The sequence below is a fragment of the Eublepharis macularius genome, chromosome 3, assembly GCF_028583425.1.
Source record: "Eublepharis macularius isolate TG4126 chromosome 3, MPM_Emac_v1.0, whole genome shotgun sequence".
Lineage (NCBI taxonomy): Eukaryota > Metazoa > Chordata > Lepidosauria > Squamata > Eublepharidae > Eublepharis > Eublepharis macularius.
This window is the reverse complement of record NC_072792.1, coordinates 57,144,991-57,167,740: the sequence shown is the minus strand read 5'-3', so window position 1 is coordinate 57,167,740 and position 22,750 is coordinate 57,144,991. Positions and strand designations below refer to the sequence as shown.

Below are 22,750 nucleotides of genomic sequence, written 5' to 3'. Positions count from 1 at the left end.
CACAACTCCACGTAAAGTGACATGGGAACGGAGATTTCAAACAGCACTTACATCTGTTTATGAATTTCATGTGATTAGCTGTGGCCATTTCAAACTGTGCTGCTTTTTCTAGTGGTGCCACAGTTACTGTTTTTTTTAATGGTTCAGACTTCAGCGCTATAGTGCTATAGTATCAATGTGCTAATATGGTGATATCATAGTATATGTGAAATATCAATTCTGCTGGTTTGATCCAACTACTGATATGAGTTTAGCACGTGGCCTTGGGTAATCCACTTTCTCTCAGCTCTAGCACCCTAGCTGTATTGTTCATTGCTCTGAGTGGGGCACTAAACTGTCTAGAAGAGCGATATATAAACACAGTAATATTATGACTCTTTTAACTACTATAGCACTATAGCGAAAATAACTATTAAAAAAAAGAGGTGGGAAGAATACATTGAAAATGGGAGGCAGTGGTTGAAGAAGAGCCACAGATATTTCAAACACTGAACTGCAACGTATTAGAAGTACACAGAACACTCAAGAACTGGAGAAAGGGGCCTTCAAAAAAACTCTGGCTCAATCCCACCTTACAAATGGGACACAAGTGGCTTCATGTGAAATGGCAAAAGGAATTTCTTTCCTGGACAAGTGTTATTTCCCTTGCACCTATTAGACCTGTTAGTTTAAGAGGGATGTTGACAAGCTGGAATGTGTCCAAAAGAGGGCAACAAAGATGGTGAGGGGCAGGATTTTTTTCTGGGGAAAGAGGTGAGGAACTCTCACCTGGGGTAGCTCCTGGGAGGAGGTGGTGTGTCTCTCAGTACATGCATGCGCACACGAACGCTCCTGGGACTGCATGATGATGTCACTTCCAGGAAGTGATGTCATCACACAGGCATAGGAGCCCTGGGAGCGCTCCTGTGTGTCAGGATCTCATCTTCAGAGTTCCCCACCTGAACAATATGATTTCTTTCTTACGCATCAAGCCTGGAGTTTGCTATGTTAAACTGTATACCTGTCTAGTCTATTTCCTTTACCATATCTAGATACCGAACAATAGTTATGCCATGTTAATGTATTAGTTGTTAGCCTTTCCTTTCTTCCAGGTTGAAGGCCAGACGGCTCCTTCCGTGGGAGAGAATACAAGTTTATGTTATGTCTGCAGCTCCGACCCTGAGACTCCCGCTTCCTCATCTCTGAACGCTCAGCACTGAGAACTCTGGGGGGGAGGAGGATGGGAACCAAGGGGTTGAAGTGAAATTGCTTTCATCAGGTACCTCATTCCTAGCTTAGCCTGTGATCAGCTTGGATTGTCTAAGTTCTGGAATGTGGACCCAGAGCCTGTATGCTGTCGTTCTAATAAACTTTTTGAAATCAAGAGACTCTGTCTTGCAGAAGGGAAGAGGGCAGTAGCTAGCCAACTGGAATGCCACAGTCTGACACTGTGCTGCGTGGGGGGGGGTCCAATTTGGTTTAGAATGGGTCACTCCACTACAAGGGAGCACTCCCCCGCCTGGAAGTGGCCGGATCTGGGCCATTTAGGGCCCAAATTGAGCCAAAACCAGCCCAGATTGGGCTGCTGCCACACAGGAGAGCACTTGCTCACCGGGTAGCAGCCCAATCCTGGCCATTTTGGGCCCAATCCTGGCCATTTTGGGCCTGAATTGAGCCCAAAATGGCCAAAAGGGGGCCAAAATGGCCAGGATTGGGCAGCTGCTGAGCAGGGGTGTTCCTTTACCCTGCAGAGGCCCAATCCTGGCCATTTTGGGCCCAAATTGGGCCCAAAATATCTGAAAGGAGCCCAAAATGGCCAGGATCAGGCCGCTGCCAGGTGGGGGAGTGTTCCCACACCCAGAAGTGGCCCTATCCTGGCCATTTCAGCACAGATCCGGGCCATTTTGGTCACTAGATGGGCCAAAATGGCCAGGATGGCCCTGAAAGGCCAGACTGGGACCGAAACGGCCTAGAACAGGCCACTGCTGGGCAGAGGAACCCTCCTCCACCTAGCACTGGCCCGATCCTGGCCATTTTGGCCCCGATCCAGACCGTTTTAGGCCTAAGCCTAGCTGTTTTGGGCCCTAAATGGGCCCAAAGTTGCTAAAATGGTGCCAAAACAGCCTGGATAGGGTCACTGCCAGGTGAGGGAACTCTCCCTTGTCAGACTATGGAATCCCTGTTATCTAGAGTTCGTCTCCCCCTTCTGCAAGAAGCACAATTTCTTGATTTCAAAAGGTTTTTTTGAAAGACTAGGCTCTGATACAAGTATCCATATTCCAAGGCCCAGGATGGACCTTAGCTGAACACAGTCATTGTCGAGAATGGGAAAAGAAAGCACAACAAGTGATACATCAAACCCTTCATTCCCAGCCTCCCCCCATCTTCCAGGGCGAGGAGAACTTTGCTGTGGGAAGGCTCGTCTCGTCAAGGTCTCTGGCTGTGGAAACAGACAAGAGTATTCTCTCCCATGGAAAGCGTGGTCAAAATAACACCTGGACCTGGTGGGAGAGAAAGACTAACAACTACCCATTTAATATGGCCTAACTCAGGTTAAGAACCAAAAACATGACAGATCCTGACATCCCTGGCCCGGCACTGGCCTGATTCTGGCCGCTTCGGCCCCAGTCTGGGCTGATTTGGGCCCTAAATGGGCCCAAATGGCCCAGATTGGGGCTAAAATGGCCTGGATCAGGTCGCTACTGTGCGGTTGGAACCCTCCCTGCCCTGGCACCGGCCCGATCCTGCCCATTTTTAGCCCAATATGGGCCTCTTTGGGCCCTAAATGGCCCGGATCGGGGCTGAAACGGCCAAGATCAGGTTGGTACCCTCCCCTGCCTGGCAGCAGCCCTATCCAGGTCCAAAATGGTCAAAATAGGCCATTTTTAAAATACCCACGTGACACCAGGCAGGTGGGTATTTTAAAGAGCTTCTGGAACTCTGTTCTGGGGCGTTCCAGCTCAAAAAAAGCCCTGGTGAGGGGTCTTGGAACCAAGACCTATGAGAAAAGGTTGAAGGGTCTGGGTATGTTTGGCATAGAGAGGAGGGAACTGAAAGGTGATATGAGAGCCCTCTAAGTATTTGACGGACTGTCAAATAGAGAATGGGGCAGAGTTGTTTTCTGTTGCTCCAGTGGGTCGAACCAGAACCAATAGGTTAAAGTTTAAGCTAATGAGTTTTTGAATAAACATTAGGAAGAATTTTCTGACAACTGGAGCAGATCCTCAGTGGAACAGGCTTTCTCAGGAAGTGCTAGGCTCTCCTTCCTTGGAGATATTTAAGAGGTTAGATGGCCACCTGGTCAGCAATGATGATTCTGTGACTCAATATGAATGTAGGTAGATTGAGAGAAGGGAGTACTGTGCTAGGCTCTCGTGGCCCTTTCTTACATGCTCAGGATAATGATGATCACCACTTGAGAGGTCAGGAAGGAATTTTCTTCCAGGCCAGATTGATAGTTTTTTGCCTTCTTCTGGGCATAGAGCAGGCAGGGATCACTAGAGGAGGTGATGGGAGGAGATAGCTGTGAATTTCCTGCATCATGCAGGAGGTTGGACTAGATGACCTTTGGGGTCATTTTCAGCTCTGTTTTTCTATTATCTCCTCTGGGGTGCTTCCTTCCATTTTATATAGTCAATCAATGCTCATGAACAGAGTTGTGTTTTCATGTGAATGGTATTACTGAGTATATTAGTTAATGCACAGTTGCACAGTCACGAAAGCTTGGAATCCCATGTGGTGAAACACTGTCCAAGCAAGTATATTGCAAGAAATAAAACTTACTTTTATTGAAGATGATTTGCATTAAATTTCATTCTTGTAATAGCAGAAGAAAACATAGAAAGCTTATCTAAATAACCTGTTCTCTATTAAAAGTAGTCAGCTAACCAAACTGCGAGTTGGAGTATGGGTGTGCCTCTAGCAAGCTTTCACAGGAGAGCTTTGTATAAAGTGTCTTACTTCTTACAAAATCAGTAGCATAGAAAGAATAAAGGCACAAAAAAGAGGAGTCAATAGTGGGGGAGACGGGGAACTATCAAGATCAACATTTCTGGGATCATTTTCGGTTTGAGCAGGAGGGGGAAATGAGAAGGTTGCACTCCTTGTCCAAAGAAATGCTCCACTGATTCCAACACATTGTGCTGGAGGTAACTGCTAAACCTACGCCTTAGGAAAAATATGATCTTGCATTGTCAAAACATATACGTGATAGATTTAAGAAACGCTATATGAACCAAGCTAAGTGAACAAAATTTAACTATTTACCGGTGAATTGCTATGGCTCTGATTTCAAGTGTTTGGGGTGAAAAAATCAATGTGTGAAAACACAGTTCTGCAAGCCATTCCAACACTCGTGGTAACATATTTCAAACTTTATTAGGAAATTAATTTTTTCAATAAGAGAAAAAACAATCTGTTATGTTGGCAAATTAAAATCTCTGTGTGATATTTAGCTTTACTTCCTCTGTGTCTGTCACACTTTAAGGCTTCCTGAGAGATACAGACTTCCAGATCTCTGACATTTCCTTTCTTTGCTGTTCTTGATGCTGGTCCTCTGTTGTTACTTTAAAAATTAACCTGCATAGGAGCATGGTGGGATTCCTTTCACTCCAAGTCCAGTTACCTGTTTTTAAAAGAGCAAGAAGGATAACACACAGTCATCCACGTATCTGCTAATTAACTAGAATTATTTGTTCAAGCCCAAATGTGTTTGCTACATTTCATCTGATATATTTTGTTCTGTTCCTCACAGACTGCAGCAGCAAAACTTCACTAGGAAATCTGGCCTGGCTAAAGTAATAGCATTTTTTAAATGAGTGCTTATTGTTAAAACAAATGTTATGGAGCAAGATTTTAGCTAACAAATCAGTCAGTTGGAATGAATCTTACATTAACATGGATTTAAAGCCTACCCCTCATGGAGGACATTCCCAGCAATGGAAGAAGCTGGAGCAATCTTCAGCAGTTCCCCTTCACCACTCCCTTCTACTGCAGATCCCCATACTTGTCCCTTCATGCTGTTTCTGGGAGTCCACCAACCCTCAAGAGCAGGGTTTGGGGGGTCATGGCAGGCTGCAGCAGGAAGTTGGAAAGTTTCCTGTGAGCGCCCATCACTTTGTGCAATATAGGATCCAAGTCATACATTGTAAAATGAAAACCGAATATATTTCACAAAAGTTTTTTTTTAAAAGCTTCTCACATACTTGGCCCCAGATAACTTCTCCCATCCTTTCAAATACACTAAAGCTATCTAACCACCTTGAAAACGTTGCCAGCCTGAGGCTCCCGTGACCATGCAGCCTCATCCATTCCTTGAGAAGCAGAAGTGACATACAATTCCGAATAATCAGGCCCACCAAAACAGCAGGAAGTCGTTTGATTTGCAGGCAACTTCACGATCTGAATCCGTTTTCCTATTGAAACCAAATAATCAGTTGAAGTGTGCCCAGTTTAGAATCTGCAACAACAGTCCCACAAAAACTCTGATTCAACACTAGCTGTGTTCTGTATGATCCTTCCCATCCCAATAGAACTAGAAGAAGTCTTGCTGCAATGGGCCTTGAATGCAAGACCATAACCATTTATTCTTTTTCAAAAGAAGGAACTAAACTAACAAGGGGAACATAGATTTCATAGATTTTTCAAGGCGAGGTTTGAATACAGCCAAATGTGAACTTCAAGGGCAAGGCAGAGGAGTGGTAGGCTTACCACTGTTCATCACAGTGAACAGTGGTAAGCCTGAATGAAAGGTTAAAGGATTACATGATGGGCACACCTGTATTTAAGTGACACACCAGGGGAGCATCTGGCTGCTTAAGTTGTTAGAAAAACAATATTGAACTGAAACTTGGAAAAAGATCTCAAAATAGCACAGGCAGGGTGTTTTAGGCAACACATAATACTAAAGGCAACACATAATACCACTTTCTTAAAGCATATATTCTCAGGTAATCACACAAGCACACTCCATACAGTTTTACCATAAAGAAATTCCACCTGTTGTGAGTATGGTTTCAATATGTTTTCCCCATACAATACATGTAAATTTCATTGACTGCCTAATAATAGAGGTGAGTGCTGAAGCCTAAAGAAAATGTCTGGAGCGTGGAGCTGGATTTCTATCCCTTTGCCACATATTATATTTGACATTAAAGGCCTATGACCTCCTGACCTAAAGCCAGAAGTTTCCAGCCTTACTTTCTAAAGGCATACAGAATGCTTAAATTTCTGTGAAGTCTTCCTCAGGGGCTGTTCTCTGGTACCCTGCCCTCATCAAGGGGAGATGAGTCATACCTGGGAATCAGTGGTAACACTCATTTATAAACTCTCTTCCTGGGATGGTCATCTGGGGGCTTTAGACACTAGCCAAAGATCTTTCACTTTCATTTGTTTTCAGGGTTGTTCATTGGTTTTTCTTTTAACTATGACCTTGTGATTATTTGAATTTTATTCAGCTTGTTATGTATTTGGACTGTTGGAGCCACAGTTGTTTTGGAGGCAGAGTCACCAGTCCTTCTTAAGAGTTGAGAGAGTCAGTTAAGAATTAGTTATAGCCAGAGAGATATGGCTGTAGTTATTGTTCTCTGTTACTAGTTATTGTTCAATAAATGGTTGATTGTTGAACCACCACAGTTGCCTTTCAGCCTCAATACTAATTACTGCCCTTGCCCCAAAGAGCACAAGGTAGTACACCTGACAATATGCATAGCTGTCCCCTCCCATTTTATCCGTACAACCACCTAGTGAGCTAGACTGAGAGTGTGACCAGCCCAAAATTACCCAATGAAGGTAACGGCACAGCAGGAATTTGGTCCTAGTTCATATACTGTAACTACATAACTGATTGCATGAGCTGAGGACTTCATTTGCTGCATCAAGCATTGTTTTTGTGCAGCAATATTTAAAATTATTTTAATCTACCACTTTATGTTTCATGTTGTCATTTTGGTTGTTTTTAGTTTGGTTATTTGTTGTTTAATTATTTTTCACCATTATTCACTGATGAAAGACTTTCGAATAAGTCAGCAGTTGTTATAGTATTAATTAGGACTGTTATGAAAAAATGCTTCTCTCAACTTTTGAACTGCATTTTAACTGCAAGATTATTTGGCCAACATGAGATATTTTTTGTTTAAGAGTACACTATTCAATCAATGTTATTTACTAATTAATATTCTCTGAATTGACTGTTTCTTGCAAGTTCATATAAGTAATTTTAACAGGCAAATAGTGCGTGATTTTGTGATGCTGCAGCATACATAAATGGGCCAGCAGAGGCTGATTTTTGCTCTTCTCTTCCCTTACATAAAACTGGCTAAAGCTAACCAAGCTCCATCTATGCCATCTGCCCTTATGCCTGTCTCTGTGGCTGCCGTTCACCAGCAAAATGTTAAGACTTTTCACATTATGCTGGGTTCACCCCAATCTATGACTTGCACTTCCAGTATGAAGGAACTCATTTCTCAAGTGTGCAGGGCCCTGCTTCAGATCAGGACTATGGGGGAGAGGCAGGGCCTTCTTCTCTTTTCTTCTTGCAATGTTTGTCCAAGCCAGGATGGCCCTGGGGAAACTTATTTTCCCCTACAGTGTGTGAGGGCAGAGCATGTGTACATCTGAAGTCCCTTCTCTTGCTGTCCAATCCAAACCAGGGCCCTACACATTTTAGAAGTTAGTTCTTTTGCATCTGACATGGGACTGTATGAATTAAATTCAAGTTGGGAGAACCTAAAAACTACACATGAAATCACAACATGTAGTTTGGCCCATGGAGAGAATCCAGCGGCTGTGTCAAACACCTTAATGAACTTAGACAATGAGAACATACCACATTTTTGTCAGAATGCATATAATCAACCTACAGAAGTAATTGCAACAGAATATTTGCCAGTAGTGTACAGATTTGTCAACAGAAATGCTTACCATGAATTGAACATTTTAGACTGTACCCAATGCAATTAGCATTGGGCTATTAAATAGAGCATGTGATAGAGAAGAACCTTAAAAATTCTGAAAGAGAACCAGAGAAAATTGTCTCTCAAATTTTATATTGGAAGATGGTTGTTGTGGGTTTTCCGGGCTGTATTGCCGTGGTCTTGGCATTGTAGTTCCTGACGTTTCGCCAGCAGCTGTGGCTGGCATCTTCAGAGGTGTAGCACCAAAAGACAGAGATCTCTCAGTGAAAATCTTATATTGGAAGATTTTCCTTGCTATTTTTTCCCTTTTGCAACTGCTTACCTGTCTCAGGATCTATACGGATCACTCGTCCTCCATTGTAACAGGCTACCCAGAGTTTTCCTTCTGTATCAATACTCATTCCATCTGGAATGTGGTCTTCTTGTTCCATTGTATACACACTTCTGCGGTTGGCTGTAGAAAGAAAATGACACACTTTATGCACTAAATCACACCTTAATTTCTTCATAAGTCAACAGTTTCCTGGATCAACCACTTGGAAAAAGTTAAGAAGAACCATAGAGTTCTTCTGATGCTGGGCAAAGGGAAGGGGACTGCACCCAGACTGAAGTCTTCCAAGAAAATTTACTCAACGCAAGGCGTTGGAATATTGTGGAAGCACAATATGAAACTGGCATTCTCGCCAACTATGGCATAGTGGGCATGACTCTTTAATTATATCATGCAAGGAACTCTTATTACCAAATTGGACAACTAGGTCATGAATTACTTTCTCAGCACAATACAGTACTGAGAAATTTGGCCCTCTTAGACTGAATGTTTGTTAATAGCATTTTGTATGTATGGATCGTATTTCGTAAATACTTATTACAGAATTTTATCCTATTCATTTTCAGTTTATTTACATGTAATTAATTGCTTTAACTGTATCAGCATTAAATTAGTTGTTTGACATGCTTGGCGTTTAGGAGTAGGTGCTTTACATCTGAACACTTGGGCTTGGATACTATAACCAAGTTTCATGCGTGCTAGTCTCTGGTGTGGCAGACACTTGTCTGACTATGAGGTATTGATTAAACAAAAGAAGTGGGCCTGGAATTTGCTTTACATATCTGCAAAATGTGCACAAGTTCTTGCTGTCCCATCATTGAAGAGATACTTTTTTAAAAAAAAGGTTGAACAGATGCCCAGAGTCAGAACAACTTGGTCTAGAAAGTAAACTGATTCAATACATTTACTAGCATGAGAAAAAGTTTTAAGTGCAGAAAATAACCCATGTCATATGACTGGATGTGATGAATCAGAGGATTTGGTATGTGTCATGCCTCAGGTGGGGTAAGCCATCTTACGCTGCCACCACTCTGGGATTTAGGGTCCCTTGGGAAGGCCCAGAGTACCCTCCCAACCCTTCTGACCTCCATAGCTTGGCCAATAAACAGGCGTGAGGACCCAGCAAAGTAACAACAAACAAAATAGTTTATTTACAAGGAGGTCAGTTAATCAAACAACAAACAAGGTGCCTTAGCAACAATAGATGGGTGAAAGTAAAATAAACAAAAGGCCCTAGCGTGACTGAACTCACTATCCCTCTGTCTGCCAGGCCTGTCTTCTCACCCTACCTGGATGAGGGCCTCTCCCTCTAGCAGAAACCTCCTCAAGCCTGCTCCCTGGGAGAAAGAACCCAGGCTTTTTTTCCTCCCAGACTTTTATAGCACTAGCCCCTATGTTCTGATTGGTCCAAAAGGGTGCCAAAACGGCCCAGGGGCTCCTGGGAACCGTAGGCAGGCCTACTCCCACTGTTAACAGGCTTCTGAAGCCTTGCTAGACCTTCCTGGCACAGCCAGATCATAACATATGGTCATATGGGTTTCACATCACTGAGCCTATATTAGGTAATCACACTCAGAAAGATCCCTGAATCTCTCAGACTTGAGTTGCATGAGACTATCTAATCTTTCAGAAAGTGCTTTGATAAGATTCTTAATATGGTATTTTATAGCCTAGATTAAGGTATATAGGATAAGGGATTATGGCACATATGCTTATCTGCTTCCGTTATCATTGACATAAGGAATGATTCTTGCATATTTGTGATTGCTGTATATATGACTATTTCAAGACTGATTTTAAATAAAAGTCTATGTTAAAAATAATGCTCTCCCCGCAGGACAGATAATCCTCTTCAACAGCAGAGCTCATATTTTCTTGTGCTGGCACATTCATTTGTGCAAGATCAATGCCTTTCACTGAGCCTTTGTACAAGTGCTAGCACACGAAGAACAATGCTTCATGGGAGAGAGACCCAGTAGAACTCGTTCACAGGATACAAAAAGAAATATGTACAGCAGTGCATGTCAGAACCAGCACCACTTCATCTCAGGAGAGGGCACCCTGTCTTCCTGGGTTTAGGCAAACATAGATTCTAACCTGCAAAACACAAGTCTTAAAGAGCCATGATTTTACTTATTACAGCAGAAAAGGATAGCAGGAGTAATTACTAGCCATACCATCAATTGCAAATCCAAGCTTCCAAAGACTACATGTTAAGTCAGCAAAAGTATAATAGGTGTTTGCACAAGACTAGTAAGACAAACTAGACTAGCTAGTTGAAAGACCAAACACAGATGATAAACATAGTCCTTTGTTATCAAAATAAGATGACTTCATAGGACAGTGGTATTGAACATCTCCAAAGTCAGCAAGGCCATCTGTAGCTATTAAGTGATTGTATCTGAAGATAGCACACAAAAGATAAGGAAACAGATTTATCCTGCTTCCCGCTAACACAAATATATCTGTTGTCCATATACAACAAACCAATAGCTTTTAGCTGCTTTACAATCACAGCTTTTTCAATAATAAATTATTCTCCAGAACATGTATCTTCCAGGATCTGAAATGTGAAGTCTTTCCATTGGCAAAGCCAGAAACATATCTTTAGATCAGTCCAAAGTTATTCACGATAACTGTGCCACATACTTGAATATGGGGTTTCTGATGCAGTGCGTACCACCCTTTCCCCCTATGTGATCAAGTTCAGTGCAAGCATATAAATGGATTCTACAGTTCTCCTCTGCTGCATTTGCCTATCATTTGCCACAAACCACATACTACTCTGGAAGCAACAGCAGTAAAAATTACTCCCTGCCAACAAGCAGCTGTTGGTGGTCCCCGGCCCGAGGGACATTTGTCTGGTCTCAATTAGGGCCAGGGGCCCCAGCCCCATCCTGGTAGAATGCTATCCCAGTGGAGATCTGGGCACTGTGGGACTTACTGAAATTGCGCAGGACCGGTAACATGGAGATGTTCTGCCGAGCCTATGGCTGAGGTGTGATGGTGTCCCCCCACATCTGGGCCCTCAACACACGACTCTGAAAATGACTGCTCCATCTGTACTATCTGCACTTTATAGTTCTGATGCAGCCTTTCATATGAGCATTGATATCTTTGCATTGATTGGCTTTATGTGTCTTGCTGTGGTTTCAAATGTATATTTAAATTCTGTATTTAATTGTTTTTGTGAGCCGCCCTGAGCCTGCGCGTGGGGAGGGCCGGATACACATGTAATAAGCTCAGCTCATCCTTTCTGTAGTAAAAGAAGCGGGCTGCAACAACCTTGCTGTACGTAGGCAGATCTGGATCTGATGCGTGGATGTGAAACCACCAGGGAATCCTATGTACATGGCTCTGGGTACCAAGGAGGAAAGGCTGAATAAATGTCTAATTACCAGTCAGAAGCAAATGCTCCTCTTTAACTAAAGTATATACACTAGTCTTTTCTAGATTTAAATGCCTTTCTCTGTGATAAAAGAGAAGCATGTTTCAAATATTAATATGACTTCTTTGAACATACAAATGTCTTTAATATTCAAAGGGAACATTTTAAAAGCAGCCTAATTATTTCAATAACTGTTTTTTCATTTGCCAGTGTTATAATGCTGCAAATAATAATAAAAGCAGGTATGGTGCTTGATAGGAAAGCAGTTGCACACTTTATGGCTCTCAAAACAAGGAAAGCAATCATACTGATCTGTCCTGTCTGCAGGTCATAGTCAAAAGCATCCACTCGGTACGACAGGCTATCGATGTAAAAGAATGTTCTGCAATCCAGTGACCAGTCCAAACCATTGGAGACGTCCACGCTGTTAAAGTGTTTCACTACAGAGTGGTCAGGGAATAGGGTGAAGAGAGAACCTTGTTTCCGTTCTAGCACTGCTGGCGCAGTTTCGTTACCCATTGTGCCTAGAAGAAGCACAGATTTTAGGCTGATAGTAAGCGCAGAGCAAAAGAAAAATCATCACAAGGTTGGCCTCTTTAACAAAGGACAAGTTCCAATATGACTTCCCCCTAGATTCAGTAGGAAAGTATTAAATAATCAGGCTTGGACAATCTGAAGCTTTTGTGTGGGCAAGATGATTTCCACCCATGGTGCATGACTTCTTTGCTTCCCCTCTTCCACTGCAGCTAAAGATTGCCAGCATTTTGAGCTGCAGTGGGAAGGGGAAATGAGAAAGTTGTGCTCAGGTAGATCCAAGCCTTTATCTTCACAGAGTTGGAATATCAAGATGCAAACTTGAAACACAGAATTTTCAGGGTCCAAGAAAGGCATTTGTATTCCAACAATACCCCAATGCCAAAAAATGCCATACAACAGGGTCATCAGAACACCTCCCCAAGCTCTCAAGTTTCAGTAACGTTTGTTCATGAAAACGAAGCAGTACATAGCATGACAGAAATACTATGCCACTATTAAGCAAACCTGTCAATGCCAGCAAAAAAAGAGATAAGGGGGCGGGGCCAACAGCCATGTGGCCATTTTCTCTGAGGGCAACCCACTGAGTTCCGCCACCTCTTTTCCCAGAAAAAAAGCCCTGCAACAGACTATGACAAATCTTATTTTCAGAGAAATTTCAAGTCCTCTCAGAAACAGGAACCTGGGAAATAGATAATGTTTTAAAAGAGTTAACCAGTAATTAACTTTAAAATTAAAATACTATCACAGTTGATTATTAGAAGCCTGGTAATAATTACTTTAACCAAAGTTAACAAGCATGTATAGAAAGGGGGTGGAAGAGTTAAAAAGTCCCCAAACAATCTCATCCGGAACTGCCAGCACAATCATAATACATTTAGGATATACGCTGAATAGACCTGCTTAGGATTGCTCTCTGAACATGTGGGGCTGCTTGTTGAAGCAGGATCAAAGCATAACTGCTTACAGATGATCAACGTAGTCAAGTCTGATACCACTAATCATATGTGTAATGACTCTAGGTCTTCCCCCTTGAGAGTTGAGCAACGCAGTCAGACATCTGTTTGGATTACACACCACAAAGATTTGCCTATGCAGTGACCATGCCCACTGCAAGCATGTGCGGACTGGGCTAATAAGCTCCTTGTTTTATTTATGAAGGCCAGGATCTCAAGAGGTACATGGGCCTCTGGTAGGTTCTCCCCCCCACCCTTTGTGTAGCAGATCTCCATACTGTATTACAGAAACTGTTTCTCAACCTTTCTTTAATTTTAAGAATGTGAATCACGATCAACCCACCTGCAAACAGTCTTCCTGCAGGATCCACCTTTCCATCATTGAATCGATTATTGGCTTTATCCCTGTCCACATGATTAATGGTGGTTACAGACTTGTTTTTCCAATTCAGAGCAGCAAACCGGGGTCCTTGGGTAATAATATAATCACCAGAATTGTGAAGAGCCACCAAGCTTACCACATCATCTGGAAACCATGTTGGAGGACGAGAAGTTGTATTAAAAAAAGCAGTAGAATAAGTGCTTGCACACTGATTTCAGAACCATTTGTTGAAATGTGGTATATCTTTAGGTCTGGGTCTGGTCAGCACACCCTGACCTGGATGGTCCAAGCTAACTCATCAAATCTAGAAAGCTAAGCAAAGTCAGCCCTGGTTAGTACTTGGATGAGAGACCACCAAGGAAGTCCAGGGACACTACATGGAGGTAGGCAGTGGCAAACCACACCTGTGTTCATCTGTTGCCTTGAAAACCCTATGGGTTCTCCTTAAAGTTGGCTGCAACTTGATGGCACTTTACACACACATACAGACATGGATGGAAGACCTCTTGGGAATTTTACATAAGCTACCTAGAGTTCTGAAAAAGAAGCACAGTGGGATATAAACAATAAAATACTGAAATAAATAAATTATAAGATACAGTGCTTGTATGTGACTATATAAAGCATTTGGCAAATGGCTTGAATTTTGTAATTTACACATTCTGCACCAGCTTGGACAAATCTACTCTGCTGGGATCTTTACTCTTTTTCCTGGGTCTTGTTTTCATTTGAGTTCTAACATGGTAACATCACACACTTTTCTCTGGGCCTTCTGGACTCACTTTGTAATAAAAATCTACCTCCCCTTATTTGTCCTTAAATATGCATGCATATTTTGGCTCATAAAAGCATGTGCCAAAATGTATCTGCTGGTCTTTATAATGTCCTAAGACTTACTTACAGTTTTAACTAATATGCTGTTGCAGTTTTACCAGGAGCAGGTCTAGTATTCTCTCTACAATGCCAATACTGCCTTTCAAAATATGTTCTATGTTGAAATTCCCTTTACAACAGTTTGCAAATTAAAGTAGATCAAATGCAGCCACCTGTTAATGATGCACTGATCTCATTTTGGACATGTTCTGGCTATCTGCCAGATTCAGTTCAAAGTGCCAATTATAATTTTACAGACCTACACAGTTTGAACATTGCACAATTTAGGAAACTCTTCTTTCCACATGAGCCTCTCTTGTATCAGCTGAGGGTTCTCCATCCAAAGGAGATTTTATGAACACCCCAAAGTGAATACTCATTTGTGGTGTCAAAGCTGTGGAGTTCCTTCTGTGGAAGCTCAGAAGACACCAGCAGTCAATTGTTTTAGGCTGCTTTTAAAAATGTTCCCATTTCATAAGAGCTTGGCAAATAGAATTTTTAATTGTATTTTTAATATGTTGTTATCTGCCCTGAGCCTGCTCGCAGGGAGGGTGGAATACAAATTCGAAATAAATAAATAAATAAATAAATAAATAAATAAATAAATAAATAAATAAATAAATAAATAAATAAAAATAGTTTCTGAAAAATGTATTCTGGCTTTTCCTCCCTCTATAAATGTATGGTGAATATGGGGATTTTAAGGATGGGTTTTTGAAATATGCATACAATGTAGTGGGCTTTGATCAGAAAAATGGTATAAAATTTTTAAGTAAATAAAATACTGGTATGATCTAATTAATTAATCCATGGTGTGGTTCTCACAGCTGAACACATAGTAACCTCAAAGCTGGAAAGGATACTTCTGCAGAATACACTGAAGGAGTAATAAAAGATAAACTTTTATTTCACTTTTAAATAGAGAAATTAAAAGTGAGGAGATGAGTTCTGAATGGGTAATGCACATGAAAGATAAGTGCATTTCTGATCATAATTAAACTGCTTAACCCCACTGACTTCAACGTGTTTTAAATTATGTACAGGATTACAGCTCATGTGATCTGAGTCTTGTGTTTGCATTCAAATGTTTAATAGAGTATCCCACGAGTCCCTAACTGGGAATTATGGTGCATCATTTGTGTGATTGGGCTGAGTTTTTGATATCTAATAACCTGCCTAGTTCTGACGATTAATTCTGTTTTGTCCTCCAGATGATAATTGAGTTTCTGTGACCAAAGTTCATATACATATCTGACTTTAAAATCTCTTTCATGTTCCCTTCAGGAATCTTGATTTATTAATGAAAGACAAGTTACCAGCTTGAAAGTTTGTATCTTCAGATCAACAATACTCCATAGTTTCAAAGTAAGACAATGTATCTTTGGCTAATTCAGAGCAATGGTTCCACCGCTTCTATCCCCAGCACCATGCTTCTACTCAAGATACACTGATGATATGCTCATCAGCTGAACTCATAGGGAGGAGGCCCTTAAGAAAATTCATCAGGACTTCAACAACTTCTTCTCCAATTATCCATCTGAACCTGGGCCAAACCATACAACAGATTAAGGTTGCCACTGTACCCCTGGAAGTGATGTCATCATGTTGCTAGATGAAACCATAGAGTATTTGCCCAAATACCAGAGTAGTTCTGGCATGATGACATCACTACTGGAAGTAACATCATGTCACCAGGAGGCGGGGATGTTCTGACGTGAGCAAATGAATCTCCTCCGCTGCCCACCAGTTGCCAGGGGCGACCTGGCAACCCTGCAACAAATCCACTTTTGGAACACTATCAATCACCATCAAGTTGTTAGTATTCAAGGTGTCAGAAGACACTTTGTTGCTTTTTCTTTAAAGTGTATTCTTACCAATTATACGGATATGCCTATATATTCTTAAGTATATGCTCCAAGGATGTATATGAATCAGCAGGTATCTGCAGGTATGACCCAGAAAAAGAAGTGCACTTGCACTCTATCCTGGACAAAGTGTCTGAGCAGCGCTCAACTTGAAAAAAGAGTTGCTGAAAACAGAATGACTGTGGTTTTCAATTTTTAGATTGCTGCTCCTATTCTAAATAATTTTCATTTTTTGCTTTTTCCTGTGTTATCAAATGTCTTAGCTGTGGTTTTGAGATGATATTTCAATTTTTTACCTATTACTGCTATTCATTATCTTGGTACTAAATCTGATATGGTTATTTATTTACTATATTTACAGTCCACCTTTCTCACAGACTTAAAGTGAATTACACTTGATACAATCCATTGATACAATCCATGAGTCAGTCATCTAATAAGCAGTGTACTAGGATTACAGAAATCTGAAAAAATGTGACACATTAGACATGATACAGAGAGCAGATACACTGCAGAAACACTAGAAAATAATGCAGTAACAGGAATAACGCGTGCAGCAAACAGGTAATACATCCAACTCCCAGGGGTATAAGTGTGCTGTGTCCCTTTATAAATCACCTTCCCGAACCATTCTGTTATAGTATAGCCCTATATCGTTTATAGAAAAGCCCTCCTGAACAACTCAAGTTTGTGGAATGACAGAAGTGTGGGAGCTCTCTTGATGTCATCAGGCAGGCCGTTCCACAAGGTGGGGAGATACTGTATTTTATTACTGCTGAAGTGGCAACATTCATTTAAATTTTTTTAATGTTGTTATTAATGATTCTGTGTAAGCCACTTCAAAAACTTTCTTCCTGACTATGTGGCAGATGTGTCTGTTTACAGATTCTAATCTCTGATACAATTTCCACACTTTCTAGATATGAGGTGCTTTTATTTCAGGGAACAGCCTTAAGAACTGCATGCACAGGGAAAAGTTCAGAAGCTACCACAGATTCTGTCGTATCTTCCTCCCAAAGATTCTATAAAGGCATGTGATGCCACTTTTGATCACCTAATTTTTATGATCTTCAAAAACAAACATTTTACTATGAGTAAATGTAAAATCATTGGAGCTTTTTGAAAGCTCTGTCTTACCCACGTTAACAGCTTGTACTTCCTTAGTAAGAGAATTCCATCGTAATACTTTTTTGCCGGTTATATCCACAAAGAGGAGTGAATTTTTCTTTTCCTCCCATAAAGGTGACTCTCCAAGCTTGCAATGCTCTTTCACAACAACCTCAATTTTTACAGATGACATCGCCTTTGGAAAAAAACAACAGCAATCAAGGAAGGCAAGTAAAGAAAGCTGAAAAATTCAGTATATTTGAAACAGAGTATCAACAGGTTCATATTATTTAGAAGTCAGTCTTGAGAATTTCAGTGGAAAACATTTCCAACCAAACATGGACCAGAAAATTGTGGATTTCAGTCAGTGACAATTTTAGAAGTGTATCTTGAAAGCCAGTGTGGTACAGTGTCAGAGTGTCAGATAAGGATTTGGGAAACCCAGGTTTGAATCCCCACTCTGCCATGGAAGCTTGCTGGGTGACCTTGGCCCAGTAACTCTCTCTTAACCTAACCTACCTCACAGGGTTGTTGGGTGAATAAAATTATGTCAGCTGCTTTGTGTCCCCATTGGACAGAAAGATGGGGTATAACTAGAGCAAATAAATAAATCTGACATACAGTGAGTCCCTTATCTGAGAACTTTCCAGAAGCATTTTTCTAATGTCCACTGTTGATGCAGAACACTTTACTAGATAGTTCTTTTGTCTGATGCAGTAAGGTAATTGTCACAACTACTTTCTTATAATCGTGTGGTTGGATATGGTGTGTCTTTAATTTTCTTGTTATTTCTCTCTCTCTCTCTCTCTCTCTCTGGGTATGTTACACTGCCACCAGGAATTTAATTCCAACCCAATTAATAAACCTTTCTCATAGTACCCAAGCTCTAAAACTTCTTCTTTGGACTATGTGGTCCTAAGGATGAGACTGTTGTATGGTAACAGCATATATATAACTCTAGGTTCAACGATGAACAAAATAAAACTTTATTTGTACAAGAAGCGTATTGGTTTCAGGATGTTCAGCAACTTTTCTTCAGTAAATAAAACAGTGTATGCCAATAACTTCAGACTGAGGTGTCACAATCTTTAATTTCACAATCCTCCTCTCAAATCCTCCTCTCTCTTCAGAATGTACTTTGTTCAATCTTTATTTTATTTTGCTCAGTTAAGCTCTCCTTTTCAACTCAGGTTTCTGTCAGCTTCTTCTCACACTCTTATAATACTCTGACAAGATTAGGATTTGACTCCCTCTAGTCCTTAATATGTCCCCTATAAGTATTCTGCTTCATTCTTAAAATCTCAATGCTTTTCACAGCAGTATGTGGGATTCTAATCAGAAGACTGCTTTTCCAGGCTCTGTGGACTGCAGACTCCCTTACTGTTAACTGAGGACTTGCTCTCCTCACAAACCTCTGAACTTCTCCTATACACTATCAGGGTCTCACCACACAGTGACACTTGGCACGTGCTGTTTAAGTGTTGGGTCTCACAATTTTACCTGGGAGCTGTAGTTTTACAAGAGCCGCTGGATCGGATCACTGTAGAGAGAGAAGGATTCACTCTTTTTGTAAAACTAAGAGTTGGGAAGGAGGGATGGAAAAGAAAAGAAGCTTTTGGCTAGCTCTCTTAACTCCTTAGTTGCTGAACTACCCACCCCCCACCCCCACCCCGCTGGCAGATTCCGCCCAGAGGGAGTGGGGAGAGACTGCGTAGTTCAGCAACCCCTCTGGGTGGAATCTGCCAGATCTTAAAATAAAGAGGGTGGGGGAGACTGTATAGTTCAGCAACTAAGGGGTTAAGGGCAGTAGCCAAATGCTTCTTTTCTTTTTCAACACCCCCCACCACAAAAAAACTCTTTGTTTTACAAAAAGAGTGAATCATTATCTATCAGCTCTTTTAAAACTACACTTCCCAGGTAAAATTGTGAAACCCGACACCTAAAGAGCACGGTGCCAGGCATCACTGTGTGGTGAGACTCTCAGTCACCAACCAATCACCTCACTCACTCATCCCCCCCTTTCACCCTCCCTTGTTCTTCTGCAACCAAGAATTTCAATAAACACACACTTAAAACTTTACATCATTACAGTAATTCTTACATTCTTCATTTATGTTATGAAAGTATGCAAGTTTCCAAGTTACACCCAACTGTCAGGAGCAAGGCTACAGTTGTTTCATCATCACTTTCTCACCTGCTGTTTGATAAATATATACACATTGATTCCCCCCACCACCAGCAACATCCCTGAATGGTACATGCTCGTCTAAGCATTTGTTACTGTGACCTCAGGGTCTGAAATATTCCTTTTCACTCTGTGCAAAGCTGGTTCCAAAATGCTTGATGCTTGCACAAATTTGATGCTGGTATATCAAAATATTTTTCAGCTCTGGTGTCACTTCCATGTTCTCTTAATAGCCACTCTCTAAGAAGGGAGGTCTTCCACCTTGACCCCTCATGGTGGTGGTGGAGAGAATACAGGACATAAGGGATGTAAGTAACTTAATAAACAGAAGCTAGGAAGACTTGGGGCAGGTTACCAATACAAGTGTTTCTACAGCACACCTACAAATGATGCAACGGAAATGTGCCATACTCATGCAAGGAGCCTAAGCCCAAAAACAAACTCTCTGCCCTAGCCCTTTGCTGGGAATCAAGACCAAACTGTCAATTTTACACCTTGCCCTGAAAGCAACTTTAAGCCTCTCTCATTCTGGAGAGAGTCTGTTTTAATTAATTGTACATTCCAGCCAATACGTATTTTAAACTTGAATTCTGAAACAGAAAAAATAAAGTTATGCAACATTTCCTAAAGGGTTCAGTCCTTACACCTGTACAATTTGTGATCGCTCAAATCAAACTCATTATCACCAGAGCCAGTTCTGTTGCTGCAGCTTGTCGAGATCTCAAAAATCAAGAGAGTTTGTTAAGCATCTGAGAAGCTCATGAGCAGTGTTTGCCCTGGCCAGTGATGTTACGCAAACGTGCTGCCAAGGGCAACTCATAATGTGCTTGCATATACTGTTCAGTGCAAGCTACAACACATTTTACAGTACAGCAAAATAAATTATGTATATGTCTTTTCTAAGGATATAATCCGGCCCATATCAATGCACTTAAAAAAACCCACAGAGTGCAAAGCTTAAATCTCTTGCATTTATTTTAGAAATGTGTACCCCACCTTTCCATTCCAAAGAACACCCAAGGCAGTTCACAAAACAGTTAAGCATAAATACTAAAATAACAGTCCATTAAAACAAATTAGGCCCAAAACAAACCATAAAACCAATTTAAAAACATACCCATGAAACAACAATAAATCAGCAGTAAAAATGCAACTTTGGCAGAATGCATCCTGAGGTTTTATTTCACATATGGTTCGGTAACTATATATATTTGCACGAACTGGCAACTAAAAGATGAACAGTAGGTAAAAATTTCTTACTGAATCCAGTACCAGTTGAATAAACAGATCACAAGTTCTAGGTGGAGAGACTCAGTAGAATAGGTAAGATTTCCAGACCAGAGCTCTTGAAAGCTCATGCAGAATGTGTCTTTGAAATTTCTTGACTAGTCTTCCAAGCACTACTGGCCAATTTAATTATGCTTTTGAAATTTCAGCAACTTTAAAGCAGCTAACACTGCTAATTTGTAATGCCATGTATTATCTTCACAGTCAAACATTGCCACATTCTTGCTGAATACAATCTTTTTTGTGGCCTAGTAAGTAGGGCAAACTTCAAAGTCCTTATTTAGCATTCTACCCATGAATGGGAGCGGGGTGGGAGCGGGGGGGGGGAGGGTACTGTGGTGTTAGTTCTTCTGTGCAAAGGTTTTGTAACATGTAACAAAAATTAAACAAAGTCAAATTGAAATACAGTGTTATAAATAAGACACGTTACCGTATTACATAACTAAAACTAAAGTTATACCAATACCTTTCCTTATGGAGAACTTGTTGGCATGGAAACTTTAAAACAACCTATTTGATTCTATCACACTTGGACTCAGTAGGGATTGGTTGGTTCATAACATAAGGGCATCATCTTTTACAGTAGGAAAGAGCAAGAGTCCAGTAGCACCTATAAGACTAACAAAATTTATGGCAGAGTATGAACTTTCATGTGGTAGGGTATGAGCTTTCAAGCTCATACCCTACCACAAATTTTGTTAGTCCTATAGGTGCTACTAGACTCTTGCTCTTTTCTACTGCTACAGACTAACACAGCTTCCCATCTTCATCTTTTACAATTTGTGTACACCATTCAGACTTACCCTAATTTTCTAACGAGAAACACACAAATGCACGTATCTGCATGTGGGTCTGGTCTGGCTCATGAAAGTCGATTTATTTATTTTGGATATTTCTATGCTGTCTCTTCAGAGTCCTGCTCAAGGCGACTTACCATTAAAATCATCACAATAGTAAAAACAAGACATTCGACATAAGCAGCAACATGAACCGGCCGTTCTATGTGCTCTCAAAAGTCGACGCAGACTTTTATGCCAAATTAAGTTTCTGGGCACTTGAAACTGATTGCACTTGAGCTGAGTAGACCTCCTTAGGATTGCTAACCAAGTAAGAATTATTATTTTTAAAAAGCGAATCTCTCTGACCTGGTTTTGGATTAAATGAAGACACATGTTGACTTTTCAGAGCATGGGTGAGGGGGGGGGGGGCAAAGACGGCAGCGGCAGAGAATCTTAATTTACAAAGGGAGGCTGGGCTCTGAAGGGAAATCTCGGAAAGGGAGAAGGGCAGAATCCAGACCCCGGACTCTCTTTAACTATCTTTACAGCGAATATCTGCCGGTCTAATGAGAGAGGGAGACTTTCTCTACAGCCCTTTCCCCAGCGTGCAAGAGTTGAGAGTTGGTTGGGCCTGTTAAAGCCAGATCAGGGGAAGGCAAGACTGGTTTTGTCCTGCGAAATCACTAGTTCCGAAAGTCGCTAGTTCCGATGGTTCTGGCGTACTCGGACAAACGCCCAGTTTTACTCACCCACTCTGGAGACTACAGATGCGGCGGCGCCTCCATTCCCGGTTTTCTAAGCCCGGCCCACAAAGCTTGAGGCACCGCGTAGGAGGCATGTTTGCAACTCTTTCCTTCCAGGAATTTCCAGCCAACGAGGAGGATCTTCGCTGCGCCTGGAGCCCGTTGAGGAGGACTATCAGGAAAAACAGACTGGGAAGCGCGGGATCCCTTAAGATTTTGAGAAACGGGTAGTTCGAGCACCTGCATGGTTCAGACTTGGAGTGTGAAGCAATAATATAGGATCCGGCCGCAAGGACTTGTGTGTGTGTGGCGGGGGGGGGATCTCATTTTCCTCTCCGCTACCATGTCCTCTCTCTTTCCTGCCCCTCCCCTCTTTCTCCCCCCCCCTTCCTGGAAGCCATTCTCCTATGGCCCTGTTGCATGGTGAC

General features: G+C 41.5%; 1 protein-coding gene across 5 annotated transcripts; it reads right to left on the bottom strand.

Moving 5' to 3' along the window:
• Positions 1-4,337: 4,337 nt before the first annotated feature.
• Positions 4,338-22,435, bottom strand: LOC129325734 (regucalcin-like). Of its 5 annotated transcripts, none has more exons than XM_054973592.1 (7): positions 22,329-22,435; positions 17,359-17,524; positions 13,445-13,627; positions 11,920-12,135; positions 8,215-8,346; positions 5,239-5,393; positions 4,338-4,603 (listed from the first exon to the last, which is right to left on the bottom strand). In XM_054973592.1, the coding sequence occupies exons 2-7, from the start codon at positions 17,519-17,521 to the stop codon at positions 4,553-4,555; spliced, it is 900 nt and encodes a 299-aa protein (XP_054829567.1). In that variant the 5' UTR covers positions 17,522-17,524; positions 22,329-22,435; the 3' UTR covers positions 4,338-4,552. The 5 variants fall into 5 exon arrangements, with proteins under 5 accessions (XP_054829567.1, XP_054829566.1, XP_054829568.1 ...); XM_054973591.1 differs by lacking the exon at positions 22,329-22,435 and adding an exon at positions 20,774-21,004; XM_054973593.1 differs by lacking the exon at positions 22,329-22,435 and adding an exon at positions 20,786-21,004.
• Between the last annotated feature and the right edge of the window lie 315 nt (positions 22,436-22,750).

Bases quoted from the DNA above. Each gene is read 5' to 3' on its own strand.
- LOC129325734 (XM_054973592.1), bottom strand. From the start codon at position 17,521: ATGTCATCTGTAAAAATTGAGGTTGTTGTGAAAGAGCATTGCAAGCTT. The intron at 13,628-17,358 runs GTAAGACAGAGC...CATGGTTTCCAG, and splicing joins AGTACAAGCTGTTAACGTGG to ATGATGTGGTAAGCTTGGTG. The intron at 4,604-5,238 runs GTGGTTAGATAG...TTTTAAAAACAG, and splicing joins AGGCTGGCAACGTTTTCAAG to GTAACTGGACTTGGAGTGAA.